The following is a 22,130-nucleotide window of genomic DNA, read 5'->3' on the forward strand; positions in this document are numbered from 1 at the left end:
TTCATAATTTTGAGGGCGTGCCTAGCTCTCCCTGAGCAGCTGGGCAGCCCCCGGCTAACCCTACCTGCACTGACAGATGCTTATGCGCACGGCATCTAATCAGTGATCACCGCCTGCTTTGCAGAACAGAGCAGCAGTGATCACAGGCTCTCCCAATCTGCCCCCACAGCACACTGCGACCTGCAAGAAGGAATGTGGGACAGTGTTCAATTAGCGGGACTGTCCCGCTGTATTCGGGACAGTTGGAAGGTATGTTACAGTGAAAGTTCACCCATAGATAAAGAAGATAGCACAGTGCCACGCTCATTGGCTAAATAATCTTTAAATCAGGGGTTCTCAACTCAAGTCCTCAACAGGTCATGTTTTGTGGATTCCTTTAATTATGCTGGGCCAGTAATTACAGTGTTTCTTCAGACAGAAATCCTCAAACCAAGACCTGTTGGGGACACTTGCAGCTTGAGGTTGACAACCACTGATGTAAATAATAGGCTACAGTAATTCTCCCACTAAGAATTATGTATGTGCGTGCAGTTAAATGTTGACTAACAGCTTTAAGAGTAATCACCTTGGAGAGCAATCAAGTAAGGGGGACATTCATTCAGAGCAGCAAACATGCGTAGAACCAATTTAAAAAACAACTTTTCAACTACATATTTCTAACAGTGACTTATTTTATTCATTTCAGTATATTCACAAATCAGCGTGCCCTATTTAAGAATATATGGCAATGCTGGCGATACATCCCCCCCTCCCCCCTACCACCGAAAAAAAAAGTTATCACCATAATTTATCAGTGAAACCTATATTGGCCAGAGTGGTAAGGGATAACTAAGTTGGAGGTTACCTAGACAGCAGGCAGAATCGGGCTTTCAGTTCCACGGTACAAAAGTGAATTTTTATTAAAAAAAATTGTAAAAATATTTTTTTAAATGTCTGTCACTGAAAAAAATTCCTAGTTCACAGAACATTTACCGCCTTGATGCTTGTTACTCAGGTTTCTGCATGCTTTTCAGACTCACAATCGCAATGTTCCCTAAGTGCTCCAACTAATGTTGTACCGTACATATAATAGTGATTTCTAAGATTAGGGAGATATGTAACAATTCTCATAAGCCAGTAGCCGACACAATCACATACATTTATATAATAGTTTTTTGATAATATTTCATATAGTTCTTTATGAATTTGTATCCGGATAAGAGATCTACACTTTCTAGTAAGACAGTCAATAGGTTGACAACATCTGTTTAGATCAACAGGTACAAAAGATCGACAGATGAAAGGTCGACAGTGCTTAAGGTCAACAGGTACTGTACAAAAGGTCGACAGGTTCAAAAAGTTAACATGACAATGGTCTTCACACAAATGGTCGACACGTTTTTGGGGGTTTTCACATGTTTTCCCAACATTTGCATGATTTACTATCCACGTGGAGTACGACTCAAGACACCTTGCCCTAAGCGTGGTGAGCAAAGTGAGCCTGTGAGAGTCTACGTTTGTTCTGATGGTGATCACAGAACGTGAAATATACAAGATGTGGCAAAAAAAAAACCCAAAAACACATGTGTTGCCCATTGTCATGTCGACCTTTTGTTTCTGTCGACCTTTTATACCAGTCAACCTTAACCACTGTAGACCTTTTGGCCCCCCTTCTCACCACCCAGCCCCCTTCCATCTCTCGAGCCTCCTTCTGTCTCTCCAGCTCCAGGTAGCACCTTTCTGTTTATGAGCACCATATAATACAAAGAGATACCCTCACCATTATGCATAAGCCCCCAGTCAATATCGTTACTGCAAAATCACCCGCAGTGTCCTTCGGAGGCTGTGGGTAGTGCGCTACTTACCAGAGCATAGTAAATGCAACTTATTCAATAAAGACACACAGACAGAAAGGTAGACGTATTATAGCAGCACGGATCACCTCATTACTGAGGCAAAGCAGGAAGCTACACCGATAAGATGTATAAACACCTTGGGCCGCCTCCTCTGGGCATGTGCGAGATCTCGCTATTATTGCAAGATCTCACATGCGACGACCCCACAGCCGGCAGCCACTGCAGCCAAGGACGGAGCTGTCCCTGCTCTGGAGATAGGGCAACGATACCTGCAGCTGTCAAAATTGATTACTGCAGGTGTCGGAATGGGCAGTGCAACTGACTGTTCAAACACTGCCCTCCACATTGGCGTGCTATCTTACACCACGCATCGCCGCAGTCATACATGGGGAGAAGCGGTATCAGCACACATAATGTCAAACCTCATACAGTAAATACAGGTGCATATGTTACTGTTTCTTTTCTGGCAGTCAGCAGGATAGCCCTCCAAACCTTCTGGCCCAATCAGCAATGGCAAACGCAGGATTTCTAGAGGGGGGTTTCCAAATACAATCTGCAAATATCCCGCTCTGCAGAACATGGAATACAGTATAGATGATCTATAGTAGGCTGTATCAAACATATTTAAATAATATAAATAAAATAAATGGTCAGGAAAAGAATAAAAAAACCATACTATAATAAATAAATGCACAAACAAAATAGAACAAGTACTGGACTTTCTAAGCACACATTCTCCCACCTCCATGGTCTCTTCTTTCTGGTAGCTACTCTTTGGTTCAGTGCACTGAATGGGGGTTCAGAACAACACACACAGCAAACTTGATAGAAAAAGCAGGTCTGGGACTGAGGGTCGACAGCACAAAGGTCGACACACCTTAGGTCGACGCCAATTGGTCGACACACCTTAGGTCGACATGGACAAAAGGTCGACAGGAACAAGGTCGACATGGAAAAAGGTCGACATGAGTTTTTTATGTTTTTTTGGTGTTGTTTTCTTCGTAGAGTGACCGGGAACCCCAATTAGTGCACCGCGTCCCCTCGCATGGCTCGCTTCGCTCGCCATGCTTCGGGCATGGTGCCTTCGCTCTGCTACCGCTTCGCTCGGCACACTTTACCGTTCCAATCGTAGTCCACGTGGATCGTTAAGTATGAAAAGGTTAAAAAAAAAAGAAAAAAATCGTGAAAAACTCATGTCGACCTTTTTCCATGTCGACCTTGTTCCTGTCGACCTTTTGTCCATGTCGACCTAAGGTGTGTCGACCAATTGACGTCGACCTAAGGTGTGTCGACCTTTGTGCTGTCGACCTGGAGTCCGGATACCGAAAAAGCTGCTACCATTGGGCATGTGCGGCAGCTCTAGTAATCGTACTATATACCATTGGTATTGTTGTCATAATTTGCCATTTACCAAGAGGAGGGGGGTTTCTGGGCAACCGGGACCCCCCCTGCGTTTACCTATGATCAGGGATGGAGCCCTTTATGCTGGGACTGTTGGGAGATGTGCATATACCATACCTCACAACTGTCCCGATTTTGGCAGGACAGTCCCGTTTTTCACGGTCTGTCCCGCTGTCCCACCCGCGGGTCGCAGTGTCCTACGGGTGGGGGGCAGTTGGGAGATTCCCACCCTGTCACTCGCTGCTCTGAGCATGCGCACAGCGTCTATTCCCTGCCAGAGAGGGATAGGGGGCATGGCCAGCAGCTCACTGAGCGCTGTCCATGCCGCCACACTGACAAAAACGGGGGGTATGGTTTGCGATCGTGGCATTTGCCACGAGGCCACGCCCCTACCAGAGGCCACGGCCCTTACTTGCAAGGCCAAATTTGGACTTCGGCATGCGTTACTCTCCCTCCTTGGGCACATCAGAAGTTGGGAGGTATGATATACTGCTGTTCTTCTGACATAAAACTGATGCTTATTATAATCTTGCAGAGGTGGATGCAGCCTCACATAAATCCAGCTCTGCAAGCCGCACAAAGTGTTTTTTTTTTTTTCTGGCACCTATGAATCATCCTTTTAGAGACAAGGTATACAAAAACTACTTGCACAATTCGTGATACATTTCTTTCCTAAATATTCTCGCCTTTCCACCCATTTTCATATGTTCCATGTGTTTGCAAAATATTTAATTGTGAGTCCACACTGGGAAAAAAGCAGAATCTTAATGACCCAGGTGATCTTAAACGAGCATCACTACCACTGATACCTGGATAATTACCTCTTTCATTACAGAAATCATCCTCCGCAATTTAATAGTTCAGTGCTTTTTTTGTCTGTGTTTGATTGCATAATATGATCACTGCTCCCACTAAGCTGCTTGCTCCGGAACTTAAGAGTTCAAAATGTAGGGCTTGTTCAGACAAACATTTTCACAGAATTTCCAAATGGAACACAATGAGAGACAACTCTGGAAAGAGTGCAGACTGATCATTTACAATGCACAAACTACAAGGTACAGTATACAGATGTAGCCAACTTTATCTTGACTGTTTCTCCGCCGAGACGGGCGTTTAGCCACGCTAAGGCGATAGCTGAGTTTAATCACAGGCAGGCGCGTTGAGACGATCTAGATACTCATCATGCATTACACATCTCCACCACTGTGTGGCTAATGCTCCACTAATCCAGTACTTTCGATCGTACAGTATAGCGGCGGATTGATCTACAGCTCTGGCAATACTGTAGGCGTAACGGGAAGCGGTGGAAAAAGTATGGAGTACAGTACTGTATGTGTATGGAGACGCAACTACAGTAATTGTAATTGTGTAAAAGGAATAATGTACAGTACAATGTATAAACACCGTGCTTTTTAAAATATGAAATATACTGTATGAGCGTCTGAGTTCGCTAATGCATAATGGGAATGGAGGACTAGCAGGAGGCGGAGGAAAACACCGTGCTTTACAAATGCGAGCGTCCGAGTCCTCTAAGGCATAAACCAACAGCAATGGGGCGAGGGCCGGGCGCTGTTTGCAGTACTTTCACACATGAAATTAGAAATCTCTCATGAGGCGTCGTGGGCTAGGGGTGAAGGCTCCCACCTCCCTCGCTGGGGGTCCAGGGTTCGAGACATGATGTGCTTTCTTTCTTTTTTTTTTTTTTTTTTTCTGTAATAATGCACTGTATTATTTTATTTCCATTGTAAGACAGTCAATGGAAGGATGCACACAGGTTTCACATAAATCAAAGTACATCTGCAGGAGCGATTCTTTACGCTAAATGCACCCAAACAGCGTGAATGAAATGAGTGTATTCTGGCGCTACCAACTAAGCAAAACAGTACTGTAGATCTTCAGCGTTTGTGCATTGCACAGGACCTGAATTTCCTCCCTGTGCAGGCCCCCAGGGGGGAAGGGCGATGGGGGTAGGGGGGAGACGATGGAAAATACTGTGCCTTTGAAATGCAATTACATGAGCGTCCGAGTACACTACGGCATACTGTAAACCAACACCAATGGGAAGGAAGTGCCAACCTTATTTTTAATGTGTTCCCGTGACATTCACTTTAACATTTTTTTTTTTCTCTCCAATACAGTACATCCAATGGAAGGATGCACACAGGTTTCACATAAATCAAAGTACATCTGCAGGAGCGATTCTTTACGCTAAATGCAACCTACAGTACAGTACGGTACTGTAAGTGAGCAAAATAGTACTACAGTGGGCGTTTGTGTATTGCACATGACCTGCATTCCCTCCCTGTCTACTGCATGATCTGTGCAGGCTCCCATGGGGGAAGGGCAACAGGCTAGCAGGAGGCGGAGGAAAACACCGTGCTTTACAAATGCGAGCGTCCGAGTCCTCTAAGGCATAAACCAACAGCAATGGGGCGAGGGCCGGGCGCTGTTTGCAGTACTTTCACACATGAAATTAGAAATCTCTCATGAGGCGTCGTGGGCTAGGGGTGAAGGCTCCCACCTCCCTCGCTGGGGGTCCAGGGTTCGAGACATGATGTGCTTTCTTTCTTTTTTTTTTTTTTTTTTCTGTAATAATGCACTGTATTATTTTATTTCCATTGTAAGACAGTCAATGGAAGGATGCACACAGGTTTCACATAAATCAAAGTACATCTGCAGGAGCGATTCTTTACGCTAAATGCACCCAAACAGCGTGAATGAAATGAGTGTATTCTGGCGCTACCAACTAAGCAAAACAGTACTGTAGATCTTCAGCGTTTGTGCATTGCACAGGACCTGAATTTCCTCCCTGTGCAGGCCCCCAGGGGGGAAGGGCGATGGGGGTAGGGGGGAGACGATGGAAAATACTGTGCCTTTGAAATGCAATTACATGAGCGTCCGAGTACACTACGGCATACTGTAAACCAACACCAATGGGAAGGAAGTGCCAACCTTATTTTTAATGTGTTCCCGTGACATTCACTTTAACATTTTTTTTTTCTCTCCAATACAGTACATCCAATGGAAGGATGCACACAGGTTTCACATAAATCAAAGTACATCTGCAGGAGCGATTCTTTACGCTAAATGCAACCTACAGTACAGTACGGTACTGTAAGTGAGCAAAATAGTACTACAGTGGGCGTTTGTGTATTGCACATGACCTGCATTCCCTCCCTGTCTACTGCATGATCTGTGCAGGCTCCCATGGGGGAAGGGCAACAGGCTAGCAGGAGGCGGAGGAAAACACCGTGCTTTACAAATGCGAGCGTCCGAGTCCTCTAAGGCATAAACCAACAGCAATGGGGCGAGGGCCGGGCGCTGTTTGCAGTACTTTCACACATGAAATTAGAAATCTCTCATGAGGCGTCGTGGGCTAGGGGTGAAGGCTCCCACCTCCCTCGCTGGGGGTCCAGGGTTCGAGACATGATGTGCTTTCTTTCTTTTTTTTTTTTTTTTTTTCTGTAATAATGCACTGTATTATTTTATTTCCATTGTAAGACAGTCAATGGAAGGATGCACACAGGTTTCACATAAATCAAAGTACATCTGCAGGAGCGATTCTTTACGCTAAATGCACCCAAACAGCGTGAATGAAATGAGTGTATTCTGGCGCTACCAACTAAGCAAAACAGTACTGTAGATCTTCAGCGTTTGTGCATTGCACAGGACCTGAATTTCCTCCCTGTGCAGGCCCCCAGGGGGGAAGGGCGATGGGGGTAGGGGGGAGACGATGGAAAATACTGTGCCTTTGAAATGCAATTACATGAGCGTCCGAGTACACTACGGCATACTGTAAACCAACACCAATGGGAAGGAAGTGCCAACCTTATTTTTAATGTGTTCCCGTGACATTCACTTTAACATTTTTTTTTTCTCTCCAATACAGTACATCCAATGGAAGGATGCACACAGGTTTCACATAAATCAAAGTACATCTGCAGGAGCGATTCTTTACGCTAAATGCAACCTACAGTACAGTACGGTACTGTAAGTGAGCAAAATAGTACTACAGTGGGCGTTTGTGTATTGCACATGACCTGCATTCCCTCCCTGTCTACTGCATGATCTGTGCAGGCTCCCATGGGGGAAGGGCAACAGGCTAGCAGGAGGCGGAGGAAAACACCGTGCTTTACAAATGCGAGCGTCCGAGTCCTCTAAGGCATAAACCAACAGCAATGGGGCGAGGGCCGGGCGCTGTTTGCAGTACTTTCACACATGAAATTAGAAATCTCTCATGAGGCGTCGTGGGCTAGGGGTGAAGGCTCCCACCTCCCTCGCTGGGGGTCCAGGGTTCGAGACATGATGTGCTTTCTTTCTTTTTTTTTTTTTTTTTTTCTGTAATAATGCACTGTATTATTTTATTTCCATTGTAAGACAGTCAATGGAAGGATGCACACAGGTTTCACATAAATCAAAGTACATCTGCAGGAGCGATTCTTTACGCTAAATGCACCCAAACAGCGTGAATGAAATGAGTGTATTCTGACGGACTGTGCATCTTCGGTATTTGTGTATAGCATAAGACCTGTGAAGGCTCCCAGGAGGGAAGGGCGTAGGGCAAGACAGTGGAAAATACTGTGGTCAAAGAAAGGGCATACTGTATGTAAAACTAAGGGAAACTGTCACAAAGTACAGTAACTACAGTACTGTACGTTGAATGCCTGGAACGCACGACGCCTGAGACGCACGACGCCTGAGACGCACGACGTCTGAGACGCACGACGTCTGGATCGCTCATTGAGCATAAGCATGGCTGCTGTACCTGTAGTACCTGTACGTGACCGTCCCTATGCTATGGGTGAGCTGCGTCTCCTCGTTCGCTGGCGGGACAGAACTCTCGCCAGCAACGAGGAGAAAGTAAGGGCATATAGGAGGGCCAGCAGGGATATCCTCCGGACCTACAACCGGAGGAGAACGGTGAGGTCTCTCCAGAGGAGGTGGAGTGACCTCGTGAGGCGGACTCCACGACGCCTGCAGGCCATAAGGGATTGTAAGTACAGTACATTACTGTAGATTACTGTACTTTAAGTTACTGTAGTTACAGGTACAGTACATTATAGCAGGGGCTGCTGTAGCAGCAGGTATCCGGTCTATACAGCACTGTACAGTATTTGTGGTAAACAAATGGTTAAACAAGGACCAAACGTTAACCCGGGTCAAAAGGTCAATTTGTTTTTTTGCGTCGACCTAGATGGTGCGGCTTTTGAAATTGGTTGACACCAGTTACTGTAGGTTGACATGGTCGTTAAGTTGACATGGAAAAAGATCGACATGCGTTTTACAAAAACAATTGTTATTTTTTTAAACTTGTGTATATACAGTAGTTCTTTACAATCCAGGTGGTCTACGATTGTGCAGTGTACAGTATCATGCAGTGTACAGTATATGCAATGTATCACAGTGTATCGTGCTGCGTAATTGCAGCGTGTCATGCAGTGTACATTCAGAATATGGTATTGTGCAGTGAGTGTAATACATAGTGTATGTGTATTTAATATACAGTAAGCAGCATTGTTGTTAGGCAATAATTGAAGAATTTACATACAGTACTGACATGTACTGTATGTAATGCTTGTACATCATGTCAGTCGACCCTTATGCTGTACACTACTGTAAGTCTCACAGGGCCCATGCACTTCCAAGGAGGGTTAGTTACTGTACTGTATCTGTTTCATACAGGAAACTAATTGCAGTCCATAACACTGAAGTTGTATTTTCAGTACTGTACAGTATACAATACTTAAATTTGAACATCAGGTACTGGATAGTAAACATGTACAGTATTAACTTCTATCATAAAACTCTTATGCATTTTCAGATGTGTAAATTTTAGACTACAGTATTCACAAATGTTTTCTCTCCATACAGGAATTATAGTTGGACAACATGCCAGTAACTATCAACAAAACGATGAGCAAGATAATCGCCAACATGAAAAAAGAAAATAAAACCATCAAAGAGATCCATGCATGGCTCAAGGAAAGTGGCATTATAGTCACTTTAGAAACGGTGCGCTATCATGCATTCGAGAGAACAACGCCCAGATTTGTATTTCCTACAAAATGCACATGGTACGTACTGTACACTACTGTAATGTTTAAATGACTTGCTTTATACCATAAACAATTTTTTTGAAATAAAATAAAAACTTCATCAATTGTAACTGTGATTGTGCTGTTCATGAATTCATATTTTTCATACTGTATTGTACTGTAGGAGAGTGCAACAAATTGTGGAGGAACTAACTCGTGAGGATGATGAGCGTACTGCTCTGCAAATAAAACGAATTCTCCATTCCAAGTATGACCTGGACATATCGGCCACCAGCATCAGAAGGATGCGACGGAAAATGGGATGGACCTTTGGCGCAACAAGGTAAAATACTGAAAGCAGTATAAACCATACAGTAAATGCACTGTTAATAATCCCTTGATACGTGATATAATAATGCCATAAATCATTATACAGAGTGTGTACTTTATACTATATACAGTATGTGTGTGTGTATATACTGTATATACAGTATTCTATCCCAAAAGAGATACCTACTGTATAGGCACTCAGAGACAGCAATGAAGCATTGCCGGCTTATTGTGATGATTACATACTGTATACTGTGTGTGTGTGTTTGTGTGTATGTACAGTATGTATATATATATTACTCTGTATGTAACTTAATGTACTGTATGTACAGTTTAATGTATACAGTAGGTATATAATACAGTATACTGCACATACAGTCTACTGTATATACAGTAATCTGTAAATCTGTAATTTCATAACTGTATCTGATTTCATTATTTTTGGCTCTTCACAGGATATCTCCAATGATAAGAGATGTGAATAAAGAAAAGAGAGTGGAACAGGCACGGCGATGGATTGAGAGTGGTGAAACATTTGATGATGTCATTTTCACAGATGAATCGTCTGTTGCCCTTGAGCGGTTCTCCAGAATGTCATTCAGGAAACGTAACCATATCTCTTTAAAACCACGCCCAAAGCATCCATTGAAAATCCATGTATGGGGAGGCATATCACGATTAGGAGCTGGTCCCCTATTATTTTTCGAAGGTACAGTACAGTACTATACTTTATTCTGTGCCTGTGTTCTGTAAAAATACATGTTGTACTGTAGAGTACGTGTAACTGCACAATAAAAGGAGTTGCTTATTAATGAACAACATTTTTTGATTTCTGTAGGAATCATGGATAAGAAATATTTCCAAGAAACAATAGTAGAGAAATGTATGGTGCCATTTGTGAATAAATATTACCCAACTCACCATAGGATATTCCAAGACAATGATCCTAAACACTCCGCCTCAGCCAAATTTATGGAAGAGAAAGGTATGAATTGGGAACGCACACCACCAGAGTGAGTATTCTTTCAACAGTGTACAAGTAAAATTTTGGATAGCACTCTAGTACTGTAAAAAAAATTTTTGTTTAATAAACAGTACAATATTGTATGTTTAATTTTCTCTATTTACTGTAATGTACTGTAATTAATTTTTTCTATACGCTTTTTTTTTTTTTTAATTAGATCACCAGACATGAACCCAATCGAATTAGTGTGGGCTCAATTGAAGAGGTACGTTAGGAGTGTTGCAAAGCCAACAACAAAACAGCAACTGGTGGATGGGATAAAGAAATTTTGGCTAGAAGTACTCACACCTGAACATTGTAATAATTATATAAATCACCTGTATAAAGTATTACCTGTTGTAGTTGAAAGAAATGGTCAAGCCACAAATATGTAGTTCTGTATTTTCTGTTTAAAATTTTAAATTGGTGCATTATTAAAAAAAATGATAAAATTGCCTTTGTCTGATTATTGCATAAACTAATGTAGAATATTATACAGTAGTAATGTTATTGATGTGTACTGTATGAACAGTTATTTTCAGTTTTATAAGTCCTGAATAAGAGTACTGTACATTTTGATCAGTGCAGTACATGGAATCGGATGTTGTAATACTTTATTTTTACATTAATATTGATGTTTTTCCAATAAATATTCAATTTTACAGTATGGTACGGTACAGTACATGAGGGTACCTGTACAGTATGATACAGTACGTCATTATGGGGGAGAAATACTGTATCCACTAAATGTACAGTAAAATGTTTTTTTCTTATTACAAACACACAAATGCATCTCAGATGGAAATATGCTATACACAGCAGACAGCTTATGGTGACAGAACTTCCCTACTGTATCCCCACCCATAGTCGTGGTATATTTTAGATTGCCTAATGAGACACTCCTGCAGCATTGCCAATGATTCATGTAAAACCTGTGTGCAAACAGTATCTGTATTGAATGCAAAGTACAGTAAGAGTACAGTATACAGTATTATCAGAGCCAAACCTGACCAACATGATGCCCTAGGCTAGATTTTGGCTGATGCCCTCTTGCACAGATGCTACGTAGTTCCGCCTCTAACCCTGCACCCCTTTCCCAGCACCATCACCCATTTTGGCGCTCCTACCCCCTATAATCTAAATAAGAACAATGTGCACATTTAGTGCCAGCCCAAAACAGTGTACAGTATGTTCTTGCTGGGAAGGGGCATGGTAACACAATAATACCCGAAGATGAAATGACACAACACAGTACTGCAACTTTATTCACATTATATCATGCAGTGGTGTCTCTTATTCTCATGACATCATATCATAGTACCACATTACTCCTAACAGTAATGCCCCTTATTCACATTACACCCCACCACATTCATCTTTATTTACATTAGACCACAGGTTCTCAAACTCAGTCCTCAGGACCCCACACAGTGCAGGTTTTGCAGGTCTCACAGAATCACAAGTGAAAAAATTAGCTCCACCTACTGTATGGACCTTCTAAAATGTGTCAGTTAGTAATGAATACATCTGTGCACTTGCTGGTTTACCTGCAAAACATGCACTGTGTGGGGTCCTGAGGACCAAGTTTGAGAACCACTGCATTAGACCATGCAGTAGTGCCCTTTCCTTATGTTACACCAGAAAATATTGTAGTACACCTTATACACATACAGTACAGTAATGCCACACATTAGTAATGCATTTCATATTTAAATTTTCTGATTTAATTTCATAGAGCCGCAGTCACTCACAGAATATAGGCATGTACTGTAGCATCTCATTTTATTCTGCAGAAGCTGATTATTCCCGTTTGGCTAGTTTGCCGCCTCTGTACAGTATATCACAATAGAAAAAAGTTATAGTGTCAGTGAAAAAAGCACCTCATGACAGATACTGTACACAAGCTCATGTCTAAATACTGTATACTGTAAGCAGTGACATTAAGGGGTACAGTACTGTATATGCAATTGCAGTCGAATTCCGGAAGGAATACGGAAAAAATGGACACGGGATCCCCCATCTTTTTAGAACCAGCACCGGGCTCTGCGCCTGGTCCTGGTGCAAAAAATAAGGGGGACAAAAAAAGCGTAGGGGTTCCCCATATTTTTTGAATCAGCACTGGGCTCCACTAGCTGGACAGATAATGCACAGCCGGGGGAGACTTTTATACAGGTCCCTGCGGCCATGGAATTAAATACCCAACTAGTCACACCTGGCCGGAGTACCCTGGAGGAGTGGGGGCCCCTTAAATCAAGGGGACCCCCCTCCAGCCACTCGATTATCTCTATCACCCCTGTGTATTGTAGCTAGGGGATTGTGACGCTCCTTCAGCATTGCCCCGTAGCCTGCAAAATCTGTGCTGTTATTTGCTCCATAGCTGAGTGCCTCCTAGGAGCTACTGTAGGAGTCACAGGCGGTAGCCATTTCAATTGAGTCTGCCCTGCTATAGAATTGTACAGGTATGTGTACATTACCGTACGGTGCATAGAACCTTTACAGTAGAAACTCTCCTGCAGCTTTGGCCTGCTTTACTGTATGTACTGTAAAACTTGTGTTTTGTCAGTTTGCTATGCGACCGAGCCCGGTGTAACGTACTGTACAGTACTGTAATGTGCATAGACCTCGCTTACAGTATCTCTGTGTATTTTGGCTAGGGGATTGTGACGCTCCTTCAGCATCGCCCCGTAGCCTGCACAGCTTATGCCATTTCTCATTCCATACCCAACTGCTGCCTGCCACGAGGTGGGGGTTCAGGAGGTGGGGGTTCATGGGTAGTGGTCGTTTTGACAGTGTGCTATGCGATTGAGTCCGGTGTACCGTAATACTGTATGCAATCCTACAGTAGCTTATCCCTCCCCTGTGTATTTTGGCTAGGGGATTGTGACGCTCCTTCAGCATTGCCCCATAACCTGCACAAGGGTTCAGGGGCGGCGGCCATTTTGCCAGTGTGCTACAGTATGTCATCGAGTCCGGTGTACCATAATATGCATACTGTGTATTTTAGCTAGGGGATTGTGACGCTCATTCAGCATTGCCCCATAGTCTGTACAATCTGGACTATTACTTGCTCCGTAGCCTAGGGCCTCTGTGGGGCAAGGAGTCATAGGTGGTAGCCATTTCTATTCAGTCTGCCCAGCTACAGAATTGTATGTGTACTGTGTACGGAGCATAGTACCTTAACCTGCATAGAACCTGCAGATTATGGTACACCGGACTCGATCGCATAGAACCGCTCATGCAGCTACTGTATGCCCTGGTTTGCAGTATGTGAATAAAAAAAATAATAAAGTGTCTGAAAAAAACTACAGTAACATGCATTCGTACAGTACTTAAGGAATCGAACCCTGGACTCTGAGTATAGGAAGCGAAACACTTCACCACTTCGCCGCAGACAAATGTATAAATCCGTTGGTTTTGATTATGCTGTAATGGCTACGGGATTAGGACGATAACACTGTAGAAAATTCCTAATCTTGAGAGGCAATAGTGAACTTGTAACACACATCCATTTGCGACAGTGTACACTACTGGTTTTACAGTACTGTGTTTTGTCTGCGGGACTTGCACGCTCACATACAGTATTCATAAAGTATTGTAGATGGATCATATACTGTATGCTGTACTACTGTATTTGCGTCGGTGTCGTACTGTATATACTGTACAGTACTGTATTAAATAATGCAGCGTAATGAGTACAGTATTTGCTGTATGCAGCGTAATGAGACGCCTTAGTAAAGTAGTCCTTATTATGTATGTCAGTATTGTATTTTACGGGAGACCACACGCATGCGCAGTGGTGATTGTAAAAAGCGACATCTGGTGGCTGATCGCAGGTATTACACGTAAAGGTAACGCCAAACGTCAAATGTCTGTCTCCGTGCGATTAGATAGCCTCTCTGTGGCTAGGCGCGCCTCGCTACGCCACAGTACGCTGCGTATGGTCGAACGGGACAACCGCCGCGGCCACTCAAGATAAAGGTGGCTACATCTGTACCTGCAAAACTGACTTGCATTCAACACTGTATTGCAGTGGTTCTCAAACTTTTTTGAATCCCGGCATCCTAGCGTATCAGAATTTTTTTCACGGCATCCCTAGGCTAAAAGTTTCTTACTGATAAATTTAAAAAGAAATATTAAATGAAGTAAATTGTGTTTATATGTCACCCTTTGGGTCAAATATGTGGTGAGGGACAAGGTTTGCCTCTGTTTGTCCACATTTGTTATGATTGGCAGCCACCAGCACTGGTTTTGCCTATTACATTGACAATACATAATTTGAATTGGTCCTGGACCACCAAACCAAGGCACCCCTGCAAGAGTACTAAGGCATCCCAGGGAGCCACGGTACAAAGTTTGAGAACCACTTCTGTATTGGCTCCATTGCATTCTGTTTAAAGATTGACTGGGCAAATTCTCCAAATATGCTTGTCAGAATAAACCCTTCTCCTGATAGTTATGCAATGACATGGATTATCAGTATTAAGTTCTGTTTTTGGTATGCAGTCACATTACTGACGTTCACTATGTCACATTCATAGGGGTGTGAGGTTTTTTTTAGAAGTGATGTTGCCCATAGCAACCAAACAGATTCTAGCTATTATCTTCTAGAAGCAGCTAATCAAAAACGTTAAGTGGAATCTGATTGGTTGCTATAGGCAACATCTCCCCTTCTTAAAAACTCACACCTTAGCAAATATACCCCTTAATGTAGACAGAATGTTGGCAGTTATGATGTTGACATGGTTAAAATGTTGACATCTAACATGTCAACAGGTGGGAAATGCCGTCATGGACAAAATATAGACATATTACATGTCAACGTAGAAAATGTGGTTATTAGCAAAAGGGTTTACAGTAGTTTAGGATTAAGGGTTAGTGATACTTGAGAAATCTATTAACGGCATTATGACCATATTGACATGCTTAATGTCGACATGCTGGTTGCTGCCATGATGAACATGTCATCATGTCTATTGACATTATTACATAACGGTCACCATCGACATAATACACCAAAGCCCTGTTGTTGGATTTTTTTTTTTACATATTACAACCATCAAAGAAGACAGTGCAACAATGATAGTAGAGTAAGGAAAAACAGATTTGCCCAAAAATTATGGAGCAAATCAAAGATGCAAAACAAAACAATACAACATAATAACAATGTTCCCATATAGCCAGGCATAGTCGATCCATGTAAAATGTTACAAAAAACAAACTGAATAGAAGAAGCAAATAATTTCCAGTCCAAGACCAATATCACAGCTGGAGGATCTTCAATGAGAAGCCACGTCTCATACCAATTAGTACACCTGAAACAAGTATGTATCTATAATTTAAGATTGGATGATGAAGTGTCAATAAAATTTACCATAGTTAAGAAAAAATAGTCCTTTGAAAAATATTGTAAAACAGCTCTTGATAAATTCTAGAAGGCATGACAGAAATACGGTGTGACAAATGACTTTAAGACGGTATCCAAGAAATGTAAGTAAAACATTATAGTTGAACAGACAACCCTATCTTAATAGACATATGGGGTACAGGAGTGTGGAGTAGTTTGTAGAATAACAAAATGGCCTTTCCACCCAGCGGAGGATGAGAGAGAATAGCACCCAGGGCATTAGACCAAGCAGAGGGTGAAAGGAGCCTCGGAACAACTAGAATAAAGTGGAGCCAGGTGTAAATGTGAATACATGTGTCCTCAGGAGTCTGTATGTAGCAAGGACCTTTTGAAATGAGGCCACCTGGAGGACATGCGAAGTAGAGCCTTAACAGAGACGATTTCTCTCCCAGAGCAAAAGGGAGTTTGGAGGCCTGACGGTCATGTCCAAAAAAAGGAGAAAAAGGGAATGATGCTAACGGCCATGCGGCGACGAGTATCATGCTACAATGTCCACGGGAACATTAAAAGAGGGTTCTGCAAAATATCTATACCAAACCCCTTTTTTAACTCTAGAATTTCCAGAGAGTACTGAATAGAAGCACTGGCTGTGAGAGGTGGTGACATTGTGATATGGCGTCACAGCTGAGACACATGGAACACTGCAGAAATCAGACTGCAAATCTCAGAGATGAATGTGTCCAACTTAAATTCATTGCTGCTGAAAGGACTTATTGTAGGTGGTGGCTGCCGTCATGAGCACAAAAATCAGTGGGGAAATGATCAAAGCTCGGAGAGAGATACACTTTCTAGAGATTTTACAGGCTGTATTTGAAAAACTACAGAAGCTGACTGGTTGGTACTTTGTCTCTCACAATTCTATCTCTAAATAACCCCCTTATAGGTCTTTTTGCCAAGGCAGTTTTCATAAAATTATGCAGAAACTACAATATCTGCATAATTGTATGTATCAGAGGTATGTACTAATAGCCTAAAACATGACACTTCACAGAAATCGACTGCAAAAATCTTACTAGCATTGCAAATCACAGTCCCCATTATTATCAATTTGGACTACAATCTGACCCTTATACTGTATATCAAAACAGTGCTTCCCAAAATCAGTCCTCAAGGACCCCCAACAGTTCACTTTTCCAGGTCACACAGAGGTGCACAGGTATAGTCATTACTCACTGAAAATGTTTAAAACGTCCACAGGTGGAGCTAATTATTTCACTTGTGATTCTGTTACCTGGAAAATGTGAACTGTTGGGTGTCCTTGAGGACCGAGTTTGGGAACCACTGGTTTACGCCATCCTCAGAGGGATTTTATGATCCTTCTCCCACAGCCTTCCATCAGCACTGCAAACTGAGACTGTGCGCATCCCTGGAGGTGTCTTTCACAAATAAGCCGGAGATGTAACTCGCAGGGACATCGGTTATCGCTACCACTGTCCCTATTACACTTAGTACTTTTGGGGGGTATTTTCATTAAAAATTAAAATATTAATTGCGATACTGATCGTTAATAATTACGGCATAATACATAGGCATTTTTAATATTTAGAGATAATAAGGACATGCTGCTGTTTATATGTATCTAAGTGCATCATATGTGATGCTGTCTAGTCATATATAGGAGGACTACAGACCCTAAATAACCACTTGACTTGTTCATAATGTTAATTCAAAATATGCATAGAACACATATATGTATGCAGCATAAAAGGACAATAGAACATTAACAAAACAAAGTTCCATTGCACTCTATACAAACACAGCACACTACACTCTATATACATGGCGCGACCACTAGACTTCATAATACAATTCTAATACACTGTATTCAGACATAGCATGCAACACCTACAGAATATGACATGACTGCTGGACATGGCTTCATTACAGTCCACACAAACATAAGCCACAGCACCATATAAACATGGTATGACCACAAGACAATTATAATGTTCTCCAGACAGACATTGGACACTACAGGGTATATTTACTAAAGTGTGGGTTTATAGAAATGGAAATGTTGACCATACCAACCAATCAGAATTTAGCTATTATCTTCGGGAAGGTGCTACATAAATGATAAGTAGAATCTTATTGGTTGCTGACAGCAACATCTACAATTCTGTAAACCTGCACTTTAGCAAATATACCCCTACTGTACATCTACACAAATCTCATCACCACTGGACAATAACATGAAACAGTCCCAGCACACTTTATACAGCTATTGCTCACTATGGGGGAAAAGTAATAAGTCTTGGTGAGAGATAAAGTAACTGCTATGTTAAAGGTTGTATTTGAAAAATGACAATTAGAAGCTTAATGGTTGGTACTTTCTCTCAAGGCTTCACACATCTGGTCATATACCTTCCAAATGGACTAGATTTTAATCTAATTCTATTAAGCATACAGCACAAGAATAAATGGTCACAATTGTTATATAACAGAAGTTGTACTGTGCAGATAATAGTAATCTAAAGGGTATTTCAAGGTAGAAAGCTTGTCACTGGAAATTTGAAAGCTCGTCACTGGAAATTAATGACAGTTTGCAGCAATGTACTAATTTACTATTTTATTTATCAAGCTAAATAGTCCTGAATATGTGAAGCCTATGGGAATTTGAGACTCATCATATGAATGGAAATGATGCTGAGAAAAGACTCTGGGTTGTAAAGGATTACAGTTCTCTGCACAGTACTCCAGCAGAATGAATTGTTCAGTTACATTTCTCATTCATCAAAGCCACAGAGCAGATGAGGCTATCTGCTAACAAGTGTCAAACATTTAACGAATCAATAAATCAATGTATGAGAGGAACACATATAACTGCATGGACTATGAGTAAATGGTTGGACCCTGCACTGTGATTCTGGAAAAAGAATCTAGGGAGGGCAGGATCCGGGATGAGCTGACTGATCCCAGACATTCCTGAAAAATACTTTTTGTGCACCTGCACAAAAAAGGAAGTCTGAAAAAAAAAAGTAGCTTACATTTCTTGAAACTGAGCACATTTGTTTAGCATTTCAATTCTACCCAAGCGGAAACTGGAAAGGAGAGATGATTTATATTAATCGTGTAATTAGTTTTGTATGTGGCACTGGCGGGCGGTGTTTCTGGGTCGGTATGCAGGTTGGCAGGGAAGGGGTTAACCCTTCAGCTGCCAGACCGGGCCCGCAAGGCATCGCAGGACGGTGATGAGGGGAGAACAGACATCTAGAGGAAGGACACCTGTTTCCTCTAGGGTGGGTCTCAGACCAAGGGAGCATGGGAGAGGGTCACTGCACATTCTCTGAAATAGGGGCACACCTTACATTTAGGATTAACTCTTTCATTACTGAGAAAGCACCAGATTCATGTCAAACCACAGGTCTTATGTGGAATAACTGTCATGAAAATTTAGATACAATTTCTCAGCCTGGGCAATCTGCATCAGAAGCCCTACTTATGATAGAAACGTAAGATATTTTGATAGCAAATAAGTTGCTTTTTGTTCAAAATGTAAGTTTTCTGGTTTAGAAGCGCATTTTTATTCCTAGTCCACCGGTAACATACAGTACACAATTTTCGGACATTAAGCCCATTTACCAGCTATTCTGTCTACATCCTTCTAAAAACTGTGACACCGAACACTTCTTAGTCCTACAATATTTGGTAGAGTAGAGCTTAAATCCTCATAGAAAGGCATATGAAATAAACATGCAAAAATATGGTGACTCTTTTGTATCATTTACCAGTGGGAAAAATAAACGTTGCAGGTGCATGCTAGAGAATAATCAGACATGACAATACTGCAGGAGCAATGGATAGAACCTCTTTTCCATCCTTATTTGCCCCATCCGTTTTATGACAGCTAATTAAGTACAACAAAAGAAACAGACATGAATTAACAGCTTCCTGGAATACACCAGGTGTCCCCACCAGTATTAGTGCAGATATTTCTGTCTTACAGGCTTTTTATTTCATTAATGGAATGTTTAAGAATACCATGCCCTGTGTGTGAACCAAGCCATGATGCCCACAAAACAAAATTATCACTAGTTGCTAAGTAATTGCTTATTTAACTTTGGTACACATTATAAACAGTCAGAAGGTGGTAGTTTATGTATTTTATGTAAACTGAGGTTAAGGATGAGAACTTCAACAACACACCATGCTTTTAATCTAGAACCTGGGCTCATAGTACCTTGCAGTTTAGGATGCTGGTGTTTAGTTTGCACCTGCATTTCACTTTATATTAATTGTGTAACTACAAAATGTATATAGTCCATGATGAATGCATCCCTCCACTGCCAAGCTCATTTTCTTTAGTAAAATATGCAGTTAAGTTTAAAATGCAAAGAGAGTAACTTTAACTGTATAAACAGGAGGCATAATCCCAAGAGCTAACAATCTAACAGAGCAAACAAAGGTAATTGCTACTACACACAATTACTTTGACACATCAATGCATTTTTAGATGTAACAAATATTTTTACTTGTGTTGCTTTGTTTATTACAGGAAGTGGTTTTGTCCCTGTTAACATATATAAAAACCTTTTTCAGTGGTTTATAATACAAGAATTTGAGAACATTCTCTGACTAACTGGATTGACCTATACAACTGATATTACTCTTTACTTATAGGTAGTATAATGACAAACACAACTTTAATGGTAATCTGGAGGGTGTCCTTACACACCAGCTACAAGTAATGTATATTGTACGGATTTACTGTACACTACACCATTATTTGAGAAGATTAACATCACAGCTTCTCTGTAAAGTGATGACACTGGTTGTGTTTAGGGTTTTAAAAGAAACCAAAAATCTGCGCTAAAATCAAAAATTCTCATGAAAAAAATAAAACAGAACACAATGAAAAATCTTATAAACTCTATTAGCAAAATGCACCTTTCTAAAAGAAATACATTTTTGAGTAAATTCAACTGCAATACAGAACACAGTCAAATGTTTGATAACCAATCAAATAATTACAAAATGCAATAAACCTGGATTATCAGTGGCAACATAACTTTCTATATAAGGTACACAGTAGCACAGAAAATATAATACTGTTATGTTATAGAAAGCATGATGTATCATTACCAAATCTGCTGTGGTCCTGTCTTGTGCCATGAACAGTGCCATTGGGTAAGATTTCTAGATGAAATCCTGTCCTGCAATAGAGTTGCCTCCTCCTCAGGATGCCCTTCAGGTGGGCAAAGTCAGTGGGAGAGCCTCGCTGTAATCTTCCTTCTATTTGACCCAGTCTCTCATTCAAAAAGCCAGGAGAGTCAGCTAAAGGCACATTCCCAAGAGATGAAGAAAATCCATGCAAATCTATATCCAGAGAGGCTAGAAACCCACCAACTTCAGCCATGGCAAGAGACTAGCAGGGATGAGCACAGTGTGGTAGTGGCAGGAACCTCGGATCTTACAGGAAAAAGAAAAACTGGAGTTTGTCAACTGTGTGAAGCAATTAGATAATAATACGTTTGCTGTTGATATCTATCAACTTGTCAGTGCCTCTTGGTTCCAGTAGTCCCTCTGTGTCGTCCGTGTCCACGAGTGACCTTGTTCCAGTAGGGAATTGCAAACTTGTCCCTCTTCATTAATCTCCTCTTGCTTTTCATAGCTGGGTCTGTCTAGCTAAGAGATGAAAACTCCACTTTATATACATAACACACTCCCCTTAACATTGAGTTACTGGATATTTAAATACAAGCCACACCTCATTATTATTCCCTCTGGCTAAAGCTTTCCCCCCCCCTCTGATCCATTTAGTTCTTTTTTTGGAGAAAAAAAAAATGTTGCACTCCCTCTTTTATTATAAAAAAGGAAAAATCTGCACATGGCAGTGAGGCAGAACAGTTTTTGGCAAAGTCCCTGTAAAAAGCACTGATGAAATCATGTGTGTGACCTTACTGATGTACACAAATCACGCTGCACGGCTGCACTCAGATACTCCACATCTCTGGCTGTCTAAGGTGTCTGACCAAACACTCCCAAGTTACTGCGCACGGGAGACAGACCAGCTTAGGGCTGCGCAATTGTGCACTGCTGGGAGCGGATGAGCAACTGGAGTTCGCAAAGTACGGGAGAAAGAAGCTGAACAGGGCAGGGAGCAGCTCACTGCATGCCAGGGA

At 41.7% G+C, this 22,130-nt stretch overlaps 2 protein-coding genes across 2 annotated transcripts in view; one reads left to right on the forward strand and one right to left on the reverse strand.

The window, feature by feature from the left end:
- The window catches only part of FGF16 (fibroblast growth factor 16), a 48,671-nt gene extending 26,977 nt beyond the window's left edge, over positions 1-21,694 (reverse strand). The window contains exon 1 of the mRNA XM_063937175.1: positions 21,091-21,694. Coding sequence (XP_063793245.1) covers positions 21,091-21,364 — 274 coding nt within the window. The 5' untranslated portion in view covers positions 21,365-21,694. The remainder of the gene's footprint in view (positions 1-21,090) is intronic.
- LOC134947684 (uncharacterized) lies at positions 9,125-10,636 on the forward strand. Its single transcript, XM_063935652.1, has 4 exons — positions 9,125-9,310; positions 9,456-9,614; positions 10,057-10,310; positions 10,440-10,636. Exons 1-4 carry the CDS (start codon positions 9,126-9,128, stop codon positions 10,616-10,618), a joined length of 777 nt encoding a protein of 258 aa, XP_063791722.1. The 5' UTR covers position 9,125; the 3' UTR covers positions 10,619-10,636.
- Positions 21,695-22,130: the final 436 nt, after the last annotated feature.

The sequence above is a fragment of the Pseudophryne corroboree genome, chromosome 8 (genome assembly GCF_028390025.1).
Source record: "Pseudophryne corroboree isolate aPseCor3 chromosome 8, aPseCor3.hap2, whole genome shotgun sequence".
In the NCBI taxonomy this organism is placed as follows: domain Eukaryota; kingdom Metazoa; phylum Chordata; class Amphibia; order Anura; family Myobatrachidae; genus Pseudophryne; species Pseudophryne corroboree.